At 44.7% G+C, this 12,376-nt stretch overlaps 1 protein-coding gene across 8 annotated transcripts in view; it reads left to right on the top strand.

Moving 5' to 3' along the window:
- LOC147026560 (rho guanine nucleotide exchange factor 7-like) overlaps positions 1-2,176 on the top strand; it is a 144,518-nt gene extending 142,342 nt beyond the window's left edge. For all 8 annotated transcript variants that reach the window (XM_085882090.1, XM_085882087.1, XM_085882092.1 and 5 more), the window contains one exon: positions 229-2,176. In XM_085882090.1, coding sequence (XP_085738216.1) covers positions 229-351 — 123 coding nt within the window. In that variant the 3' untranslated portion in view covers positions 352-2,176. The remainder of the gene's footprint in view (positions 1-228) is intronic.
- Positions 2,177-12,376: the final 10,200 nt, after the last annotated feature.

Here is a 12,376-nt window from a genome sequence, read left to right as displayed (position 1 = left end):
AATTCATTAATTATTTGAAGGTGTTTCTCTCAACTGCAGAAGAGCATGTTTGTTTATGAAAAGCATATTTACACGGCAGTGTAAAAATGATTGTACACACTGAGCAAATTGTGGAGCTGCTCTCTGGACTGGTAACTGCAACTTCACGACTTGAATTTACTGCAGTTTTAGTGCTATGGATGGTTTTACCATCTCTTCCACAAGACACGTTCATTTCATCTTTCTCAGGACACCCGGCGGCTACGCCAAGGCCTGGAGGAGGAGGCAAGGGCACGGAAGAGCCTCGAGAAAATAATGAAGAGGTACCTGAAACTTCCAAACGGATCTTCCTGGGATGAAACAAACTTGTAGGAAGAAGTTGCTGAACTGTTACCAGCACTTGCCTGCATTTTGAGGCATGTCTTGCCAGTGAGCATCAAAAGCAAGGTGGATATAATTTCCCCAAAGCAAACCTTTTGAAGTCTTACCTGGTGCAGAGACAGCCCCTTGTCATCCGGGAAATGATCAGAGCCCGCTTTTGGTGACAGCAGGAAATTGTTGCTTGAAAATGGCAATCCTGCCACAGTACATGCACTGGTACTTTACACCCTGCAGGCAAACATCACAAAGATGCAGCACCATCTTTTGCATCGCAAAACGCACTTTTATGGTTCAGTGCACTTCCCCCATCCCTTTTACTCCCCCCCCCTCCCCCCTCCCACAATTCCAATATTACTTTTTTAAGATGAGAACTAGGATTTTCAGGACTTTGTTTCTGGGCAGAACATGTGTGTGTGAATCTTGTGTCTTGTTTTACCCCATGTTTTCACCTTCCTAACCCCTTGCCACTCCCCTCCTCACTTTCCAAAAAGGTCATAAGCTCAAACAATTGAAAGGAATCGAAGTAACATTAAAAAAGACAAAAATCAAATTGCACAGAAGTCGTCAAAACGATTATTCCAAATTACTTTTGTCATTGTCTTTTTTTAAATTGTAATTGTACCTTTCATCAATTATGCATCCCCTACCTATTGTTTTGCCAGATTTTACCTGGATAGGAATGAGCTTTCCCTCAGATGTCATGGAGTTTACCTGTGAATAGTGCAACACAGTTGGCCTCGATTTGCAGATTGAAGGTTGTTGGTGTTGCGTAGGTGTGTGTGTGTGTGTGTGTGTGTGTCTGTGCGTGTACGTCTCTTTGTGTCTGCGTGTGTGTCTGTATGTGATGGTGTTTACAGTGTTTTACAAGATAAACCAGCGAATCACTGCACTGTTACGGGGTGGCTTTTGGAGGTGTGTAATGTGCACCAAAATGATTTGTGTCGGCGGAAACTTTGATTTCAACGTATCCTCGAGCAGGGAGCAAGGCCAATGTATGGGATGTTTTCAGTTCTCGAGCATTTTGCCTCTGCCTGCCAAGTTGTTCGCTTGGCCAGAAAGCAAGATCTTACAGTTTGAGTGCTGTGAGCTACACCATTGAAGATCACTGTTTGAGAACAAAAGCAGTCCTCCAACGGTGGCAACTTAATGAAGTACAATGCTGTATTTTCATGCTATACAAAGTTTGCACAAGTCTAATTCCATTAGCCTTTAGAGTTACTTTTAATCTCGTTTCAATTGCAATAATATTTTAAGCTCAAAGAAATTTACCTGTTTTGATGCTTGCTTTTGTTTATTCAAATAACTCGTCCTTTTTTGGACTGAAGTGTTGTTCGTCCTAAATGTGGCGATTCCGGTGTTGATAGATTGTGCGTTAGCTTTTGAACTCTGTGTGGTGTTGGGTCATGACTGGGTGAAGGCCGGTCACACGGAGCAAAGATAGACCCTCAAAAGTCTGTGCTCCTTTGGGCTTTTGTCTTTGGATTGGATCCATGCCATGTTCGTTGTTCCTTTGCTAGTTCAAAGCGGGCCTAACAGAATGTCAGGTGCTGTTGTGGCTGGCAAGCTCCACAAAAGCACATTGAGATATATTCTCATTGTATGTGCATGTCCCTTGAAATAATGTCACAATTTTGTGATATTTCTTACTGATGGGAATTTTTGCCGTATCAAGTTAAATGTAAATATAACGTTTTCTGTGTTCCTTTCCTTTTTATGTACATGTTCAGGTTTTTAATGAATTTGACGATGTATCAATGTTTGCTTTATCTCCACTGTTGCTTTGGCCAACATAAATTAAAGGTAAAGTTAAATGTAATCAACTTCACGTTTTGTATTGTGTGCATTACAAATGGAGAGAACACTCTGGTTGTTGCATTTGATCATGCATGTAAGTATTTTCAAAATTCAGTAGCAAGATTTTTATTTTATTTTAATGCATGTAAGGCTAAAAGCAAAACATTTCAGATATAGGGGCAGGAAGAAAGGTTGCTGAGGGGTGGGGTAAAGGGGGCACTTTGACAGCATTTGGTGGGACGAGATTTATTGAAGAATTTGCTTCTTGTTGAACAAATTGTGATTTGCAATATTCCATGCAGCATTATTTTATAAATAATTAAAATACAGAAGAAAAAAAAAAACCACACATGTACAAGCTATACCCAAAAGGAATATTTTAATTTTGTTTCATAAATCTTGTTTCCAAAATAACCTTTGTAATACATGTTGAACATGTTATCAACTTTTCTAATACATTTTTGTGGTTTGGAGGTTGCGAATGTGGAGACCAAAGGGATGTGGGGCTGATTCACACGTAGCATGAGTAAAGATTTGTCAGCATCACCCAACTGTTTCCGATCAATATCTTTACAGCATTGTCTTTACTGTAGAAACGATGAAGATCTCTAAATGACCAAAAAAAAAACCGAGTGATTGAAGGTACTTTGTGTGCGCTATCAGGTGGATTGTGGGTTGACAGGATAGCCCGGCCAGAGGTATGTGCACTTGCTTTTGAGTTGTCATAATGTATGGGATCAACAGGTCATTGATTGAGGTATGCGCAGTGGCATAGGAAGCAAGAAGCAGACATTTTGGGTGTTAACCCTTCGTCAGAGCAAACTAGAAAGACTTGATAAGGGTGAAGGTTGGTTGATTATAGGGTGGGAGTGAGTTAGACGTGCATGCGTTGGCAGGCTTAGGTAGCATGTAGGGGTGAGGGTGACAGGGATGGTCAGGGATCAGGGGTTAAAAGTCCAAGGGACTGAGAGAAAAGTGAAAATAAATAGGGGAAAGGAGGGAGGGGGGAATGACAGAAGGACATTAGATAAACAAACTGAAGCGACTTTATCCTGCCAGTTCCACTTTTTTAGACTAGAGCCCGAGATGTATGCACACTCACACCTGAGCTGTTTTGCCTGGATTTGACTCCTCACCGAGCTATAAACCGCCATCCTGATGTTTCACGTGCAGGGTGATTCATCAGTGTGTGCTGTCCTTCGGATTGATGTTAAACTGGGAATCCTATTTGCTAGCATTAATTGGTGGATGTTGAATGTCCCATGGTGTCCTTCAAAAAGAACTATCACAGGCACCCTGGCCAAGTTCCAAATTTCTGCTTTAACCTACTTAATCGAATGTCAAGCTGGGCCAGCCGGCTTGTGGTAGACTTTGGACAAAAACTTTCCCCAATTGTGGCTGTTAAAGACTCATCAACTTTAAAAAAAAGTGATAAAAAAATAACAAAATGGGAAAAAATTAAAAGACTGATACAAAATAGAAAGAAAATTGGAAGAGTAGAGAAAAGTGTAAATGAAAGCATGATAGAAAAAAGGAACAGAACAGGAGTGGAAAAGTGAAGGAGTGTAAAATGAAATAAAGTAAAATAAATGGTGAAAACAGAGGGAAAGGTTGTAAGAGGTCAAAATGAATGAAAAGCGCTGGTTGATCTGGTGGGGAGCCAACTTACCAATCTTGTAGATAAGACTCTGATTTTACTGTCCGTGGTGCTGAAATGGAGAAAAATATTGGAGACAGCCATGTGGCTGAACGAATGTCCGTGAAGATTGAAGTGTTGACCAACCTGCTTGGAGAGGTCTGTACCGTTGGTTCAGGCATTGAGCAAGTGTTCACGGACGTGATCGTCCAGTCTTCGACTCGTTTCACCGATGTAGATCTTCTTGTTGAGAGTGGACGTGATCCTGTAGATCACATTTCAGAGGTGCGGTCAAAGTGGTCCGTGACTTTAATACTGCTTTTAGGTCCTGAGAGTGAAGTGGTTGCCTTGATGAAAGGGCAGGTGTTACAGCGACTCCTTGAACACTTGAACGTTATTGATGGGAGGTCAGAGGGCAATGGTCCTTCTGAAGGGAATTTCTCAAATTTCTGTCCCACTTGAAAGAAATTAAAGGCTATTGTGGGAAAATTCAAGGAGGTTTCAGCATCATTCTCGAAAAGCTAGAACTTTATATGGATGGTGTTCGTGACAACGGTTGATGGGATGGTCAGCCAATGTGAACAGGATCCTTTCTTCGTTTGTTTGTTGTTGTTTTTTATCAGAAGGTTGTCAGGCTGTCTCTCAGTGTTGAGGATGTGCTCCAGTGCACTGCTCATAATGGAGGTGGGAAAGGCACACTCAGTGAATATCTTGCAAATCTAATTCGATTTTGATTTGAAGTCTTAATCGTCGCTGCATAGATCGTGGAGCTTGAAGAACTGGGAATACGGAATTGAACTTTTGACATTGGAGGGTGGCAGGAAGAATAAATATACAGTAGAAGCGTTGTAATGGACAGTGGTGGTTAGTCTGTTGTGTTTGACGGAAACATTCATGTCAAGAAAAGTATCAGAGGTATCTAAAAGCCCCAAGTGAAATTGAGGGCATGGTGGATGGAATTAAGTGTTGATAAATGATTCAAGGTCCTCTGTTATAGCATGTGGAACTGATTCAGTCATCTTATGCGGCCAAATAATTCTGAGTTGGGACCGTCAAACTGGTCGGAACTTTGTTTCTCAATGAAACCGACAAAAAATATTTGCATAGCTGGGATCCATTTTGTAGCCATGGCGACGCTGTTCTTCTGCTTGTAGAATTCATTGGAAAACTAGAAACGATTGAATGTGAGGACCAGTTGTGCAAGGCGGAGAATAGTGCTTGCTTCCTCAGTGGTCCAGAGATCGAAAATGTGTTTGAGAGCCCAAAGACCTCGTCGTCGGGGATGACAGTGTACAGGGATTGGATGTCCACAGTGAATAAAAATTTATCACAAGGTAACCTGAAGTCTGCAGAGGGACCCGCCATTGGCCCAATGACACCTCAACTGTATTCTTTACTTCCCTGTTTTTGGAACCACCTTCCAGAGGTTGTTCTGTCTCTCTTCCATCCAGGATTTTAAGTAAGCAGTGTACCACCATCTCTTCTCATCCCCAATTCTGACCCATGATATTTATTACCCCCATTGACCTTGACTAGCTCACTGTTTTACTTGTTATTTCAATTTCTTCCCCTTCTCCCTCTCATCTTTTCTTGTTCATTCATTTCCTCCTTGAGGTTTTGACCACTGTCACTTCTACTTTGCTGTTCTGTGAGCCTTACTCCTATACATAAAGCTGTCATGGGACAGGATACTGTGCAGCCATATGTGAAATCACTGACAACAAGTGGTACATGGTCACTTTGGGCCAAACACCAGCAAGTGCCAAACACCTCAACTGTACTCTCACAGCCAACATGTGGCACTCAACAGAATGCTTTCATCTCCTTTCCCTGTCAAGGCTGGAATGCTCCAAGGCAGTGTTCTGGGTCCAGTCCTCTTCCTAATCTTTATCAACCTGGAAAATCCTCTTTCTCTCTTTGCTGATGACTCCACACTCTGCCATGACATCCCTGATCCTTCAGTCAAGCAGGCTGCACCCTCTCTTCACACCCAGACAAAATCACAAGTTGGTCAAACACTTGGAATACTGTTTGTCTTTTAATCCTGACAAATCTCACACTCTCACTATCTCTCTCCAAAAAGACCATCTGGCAAATCACCTCCAATCTACTTTCTTAACAATCCTCTTAAGGAAGTTCAATCATTCAAACTCCTGGGTCTCTATCACTCGATCGGTCATGATTTTTCTTGGGAAAACCACCTTTCCAAATTGGTCTCCAAAGTGAGCTGCCAACTGGGTATCCTCTGTCATACAAAGTCATTTCCTAAGCACTCCTGAACTCCTATCCACTCCTCCTGAACTCCTATCCTGAACTCCTCCTATCGATGAAGCTGAGTCGATGGGTCTACCACTTTCCCATCACGGATAGGTCGGGGGTGTCTTTGTCTTCTACCGCTTCCTTTCTGGTTGTAATGTATGTTTGAAGTGCCTGCAATTCAGAAACAACTTTAGTGTTGTTGTTGGTTATCTGAACGGAACTAGAAAATTAAAGGACGCACTTCCGGCGTGGCCGGGATGGCTGACAAGCTGGAGTCTTGCTTCTGTTACATGGTGTCAGAAGTGATCTGCAAATAACTCCGTTCGTTCATGCCATCTGAATGTGGAGTCTGAGATACATAAACTATGGCATCGATTAACTTTGAGCACCCCATGATTGACTGGGATTCGGCTTTGTTATATCAGGAATTTGTTTGATTTCGGAATCATGTTGGATTTCTTTTCGACGGTCCATCGGCTGATCTGCCTGACAAACGCAAGGAAGGCTGGCTTAAAACATGGATCGGAGAACAAGGACGAGAGATATACAAGACTTTTGAATGGACTGAAGGTGAGAAGGATGACCCCAATAAAGTTCTGGATAAATTTGAATTGTATATTCGTCCACAAAAAAAAAAACAAGCGCATCGTGAGGCATCGGCTGTTCAAGAGGAAACAAAGCTCCGAGGAATCGTTTGACAACTTTGTTAAGGACTTGTGTCTCATTCTCTTGGACTACGAGTATGTGCAATCTGAAGATGTGCTCGTGGATGCGATTATCCAAGGTGCGTATGAGGAGAAGGTCCAGGAGTGCCTGCTAGACAGAGGTGAGGAACTTGCGCTGGCCAAAGCTCTTCAAGTGGGTCAGCAATATGAGCTTTCAAGGACTCGATTCACATTGTCCGTGATGCGGACACGAGTGTAGCTGCAGTACACTACAAACAAGTGAGGCCGAAACCACAATTGAACCCCGCACCCCAACTACCATCACACAGGAGATCAATCTCGAATGGACCCCAACATAAGGACAGCCTAACCCTAACCCTAACAGCCGCCACCACTGGTGGAAAGGATCCTTACCATTTACGGAATCACAGTGAATGCCCAGCAATTGGATCTACCTGCTCTTATTGCAAGAAACAAAACGATTGGCTTGCAGCTTGCCGTCGACGTGCCAGCATACATTCAGTTGAAACTGAGTCGGACGATGTTTGTGCTTATACAACCGAGTACAAGGATGAAACCAATGGGAAAATTATATGAATCGGTGCAACACAGACAACGGCTGCATCACGAGGTGATAAATGGAGGCAGTCTCTCTTGGTATCAGGAAGGCAAGTGACCTTCAGAATTGATAACGGAGCACGCTGCAACGCAATGACACTATCTGATTATTATCAGCGTCTCACACACACTGCTGAACTCCGTCAATCAGCAAAGGTATCGTGTACCTACTCGAATCGCAGGATAAAACCCATCGCAGCGGTGGATCTTCCTATTCAGTACAGTGGCAACACATTCACCACAACCTTTGAAGTGGTCGCTCTCTCACAGGAAAACATATCCCGAGATACAGCGGAAGTTCTGGGTCTGATCATCAGACTTGATTCCATTGGAACTGAAGTGGACCCCGGTGACATTCTTGTTGAGTTGAACGAATATCCGGACCTAGTGCAAACTACTGGAACTCTGCCAGGCATGTCTACAATTAAATTGCAACCTGGTGTGAAGGGAGTAGCACACGCGTCACAGTGACAACCAGCTTCCCTCTTGCCACGTATTAAAACCCGACTGGGGGAGATGGAATCCGATGAATACGTTGCCAAAGTTAATTAACCAACTGAATGGATCAACTCAATGGTGGTATCTCTCAAAAATGACAAACTGAGAATCTGTCTTGATCCATCTGATCTGAACCAAGTCATCAAGAGGGAGCACCATCCCATGCGCACGGTTGAGGAGGTCATTGCAAGTATACCTGATGCCAAGGTGTTCTCAGTGTTTGACGTGAAGTCAGGATTCCTACAAATCAAACTGGATGAGGAATTGTCCTATCCGACGTGTTTCAATACACAATTCAGTAGGTACAGGTGGCTTAGGTTTCCTTTTGGACTGAAATGTGCACCTGAAATTTTTCAGAAGATTATGGACCAGATGATTGAACACATAGATGGAGCATTCGCGATCATGGATGACATTCTTGTAGCTGGTCCATACGTGGAGTTGCATGATCAAATTCTGAAAATGGTTATTGAGAGAGCAACAAATTACAATCTGAAGTTGAATCTGCAGAAGTGCAAAATCCGCCAGTCACAGGGACAGTATGTCGGACACATACCGTCTGCTGATGGATTATCGCCTGATCCGGCCAAAGTTGAGGCAGTTCATAGTTTGCCGATTCCGACTGATAAGGAAGCTGTGAGGTGTTTCATCGGATTTATCCCATATCTGTCAAAGCTCATCCCTCGGTGGAGTGATGAGTTCGCTCCACTCCGAGAGCTGCTGAAATCAGACGTTGAATATCAATGGCAACCCGCTCAAGCCAGAACATTTGAGACGCTGAAGGAACTTTGCTGTTCTCCGCCTGTTCTTGCGTACTTTGATGTTAACAAACCAATCGAGATTCACTGTGATGCTAGCCAAAGTGGACTTGGTGCAGTTCTCTTACAGGACAGCCGACCTGTCGCATACAGTTCCAAGACCTTTACGGAGACGGAGACATGCTATGCACAAATCGAGAATGAGATGCTATCCGTAGTTCATTCCTGCAAGAAGTTTCATTGTTATATATTTGGGAAACCAGTCACCGTCTACAATGACCGTAAGCCTCTGGAAATTATCGCCAAGAAGCCGTTGCTGTCTGCTCCGATGACACTGCAGAGCATGCTATTATGATTGCAGTGGTATGACCTCAACGTTCAGTACAGAAGAGAGGAGGATATGCAAATTCCAGACACCCTTTCCAGAACGTACCTGCCAGATACTCATTCAGAACTGGACAACTTGGAGCACATTTCAATGCTTGACTTTCTATTTGTTTCTGACGAGAGGTAGGCGGATCTTCAAAAAGCTACTCAGTCAGAACTCGGTCATTTACAGTCCATGGTTCTTGATGGATGGCCAGAGGCCAGGCGAGATGTATCATTCTGTCTTCGACCATACTGGGATTCCTGGAGTGAACTTTCGGTGATGGATGGCATCGTATACAAAGGCATGCAAATTGGTCGTACCACCTACTCTGAGACTCCGCATGCTGAGCCTGATTCACGAATCGCATCGTGGAATAGTCAAGTGTATAAGCAATGAGCTAGGGAGGTTCTATACTAGCCCTCCATGAATGCGGACAGAGAGCAAACTGTCCAGAACTGTTCCAAGTGTGTAGACTATCCAAATTGCCTGCTTGCTGAGCTCATGAAACCAACTCTGACACCGAATGTACCTTGGAGTGGAATTGGGACAGACCTGTTCCAGTTTGATGCCTGGACATACCTGATAACGGTTGACTATTACTCCAAATTCATTGAGGTGGACAAAGTGAAGGATTTACGCTTCGGTACAACTCGTGAGCAGCTAAAAGCACAGTTTAGTCGACATGGTCTACCGGAGACTCTACGGAGTGATAATGGGACGATGTACAACTCACAACTTGTGAGGAGATTTTGTAAAGATCATGGAATTATTCTTAGAACGTCTAGTCCCGGATATCCACGTTCAAATGGAGAGGTGGAGAGGGAGGTACAAACAGTAAAACGACTCTGGCGAAAATCTCCAGACAAGCACCTGGCCTTGCTGGATTATCGCACAACGCCACTGGAAGGTATTCATCTATCACCGGCTCAACCTCCGATGGGAAGACGTCCGAGGAATACCCTTCCCATTGCCCGAGGTCTTCTGGTGCCTAACAGCTTCTGACCGTGATGCTGTAAAAAGGCACTTTGATCTGGAAAAATCAAAATAGAAGTTCTGCCATGATCGTCACTCACTCAAAGATCTTCTACCATTACATCAGAATGATGAAGTTAGAATGGAGCCTCCTATGGGTTCCAAAAGGTGGATGCCAGCTGTGACTGTGAAGCAACATATTGTTGTGGGCCGGGGGTTGGTGGCGAGAACAACCACTAGGTGGGGAAAGCTTGCGTCGTCTCCCACCAAACTCCCCGGAATTATAGGCCGTCGCTCGGATAACTCCACGAGCCGGCGGGTCGTTTGACCGACCGTGGTCGCCAATATCTCAACCGCGTAGCGTAGGGTCTATTTGTCTATAACCAATTTACCTAATTAACTACGCGATTTCGACTACCTGGGAAACCACGCCCTCGGCACGTCTTGCTCGAACCGGGTCACTCTACCGACGGCGGTAGAGTTCCAACTACCGACTACCAACTCCGGTTCGGGTGCAGCCGAGCGGAAACTGCCAAAGCCGTGCCGGCTGGAATGAACGGATTATCGGGGATAAAACCCCACCTAAAAACTCAGACCCGAACCATGCTGGACCAATTCAAGAAGGGACGGAAACGGACTGGGAACATTTCTACAAATGTTTATTTACAATAAAAAGACAAAGGCAAGACAACGTAAATATGCAAGAAGGAATATTTACAATGAGCAAAAACACTATTCAGATCTACTTACAAGATGGGCCCACACGCAGACACGCACACAAAATGAAAAGAAACCCAGACTCTTTATTGGACCCTCGCAGCCATGGAGAGAGACAAGCTGGGGGTCAGAGTTCGGTGGTGTACCTGACCGTCGGAGGAAGGGCGTGCTTCGCGATGCGGCACCTGACAAAGGTCGTTGGTCCCACGTAGGGACTCGTTCGTGGCGGAGCTCGGGTGGTGAACAATCGGGGTCCACGGAGGGAGGTCAGGGTCGCTCTGTCCTTCCTTAAAACTCCTCGTAGCAGCCACTGTGAAACTCCAGAACCCCGTACAGCCACCGTGAACGCAAACTCGACCGGACCCCTTTTTTTACAAAATCTTGGATATTTTTATTGGCCTCTCTCCATGGGGAGGGGCCCTTGGCGAAAACGCACCTCGCTGTCCACCTCTGATTGGACAGGGTCCTCCGGCCCACCTTTCCGGGGCGGGGGCCTCGGCCCCTGCCAGAAGACCCCAGTTACTCCTCCACGTGGCTTCGCTCTCGACGAGCAACAGTGTCAGCGCCGCGAAGGTCATCGTACAAGAGTTACAACGTTCTTGGGAGCCGAGAAATGGAACCACGAGACCCCCTCTTGGCAAGTCAAGGTACGAGCAGCCAGCGGGTGGTGATGGGCCGAAGGGGTCATGCAGATGGGATGGTTTATTAGATGTAATAACCTAACGAAAATAAATCGCAACGCACGCCTTTGATTCTCCCACTAGACAAAAGGAAGGGGATCTGACTTTTTATTTGGGACATCTGTATGTTGAATGCAAATGGTTTCCAGATCCGTAACAATACTGAGCCACGTCCGTACGTTGTTCAGTCCCGAGAAACGGGTGACACATATCCGTAACCACCGGCATTAACCTAAGAGCACCAGTGTAGCCAATGAGGGTGTTGCTCTCAATCGGTATTTCGTCGATACTGATAACGCTACCAGTAAGGCCCATGATGGCTCAGGGTGTTCGTCAGACGTGAAGCCTCCAGCTGGTGACACTACACCTACTGTAGATCTGGGTGAGCCAGACAGAGCAGTCACCACGTCAGTGTCTCCAGCTCGCCCAGCTACCCCATGGGTAACTCGTACTCGAAGTGGTCGGACCAGTCATCGACCAAACAGACTTGACTTGTGAACTTGTTAAGTTTGGATGTTTCCTGGCACTGAACTGGATTCGATTTGTTCAAGGTAATGTCGACTGAAGCGTTTGATCTGTTGTTTCGTTTTGGGACTGAGTTGGACTTTGTAAGCGATCAATGTTTACATTTATGTGATTATCTGATTCTATTTATTCCAGAAGAAGATTTGATTCGAAGAAGAAGAAGATTTGATTCAAAGAAGAAGAAGAAGAAGAAGAAGAAGAATCTCCGATGCACGTGTTGTGTAATTCGCGCTCCCGCCGATAGGGGGCAGATTACACCGCCGTGTGTAAATTGAACGGCGTGATCGAGAGCAGATGGTGACGCTTGAAATGTGCGCCCTACGTCACTTCCGGATCGTAAACGAAATTATTTTTTCAATTTAATTTATTTTAAATCATCCGATATGCTCGATTTAAATTTACGGTGGCTACTTAGTAAAAGTTTTGTGAATATAAATTCCAAACGGCGTGATTCGGTGAGAATGAAATTCAAAAGAAACGGAGTAAAAGTATCCGTACCTTGTCAGAGGCAATTTTGCCGTGAT

Source organism: Eptatretus burgeri, chromosome 5 (genome assembly GCF_056783735.1).
Source record: "Eptatretus burgeri isolate ZD-2024b chromosome 5, Ebu_testis_v1, whole genome shotgun sequence".
NCBI lineage: Eukaryota > Metazoa > Chordata > Myxini > Myxiniformes > Myxinidae > Eptatretus > Eptatretus burgeri.
The sequence above is the reverse complement of the archived record's forward strand: the minus strand, read 5'-3'. Positions and strand labels throughout refer to the sequence as shown.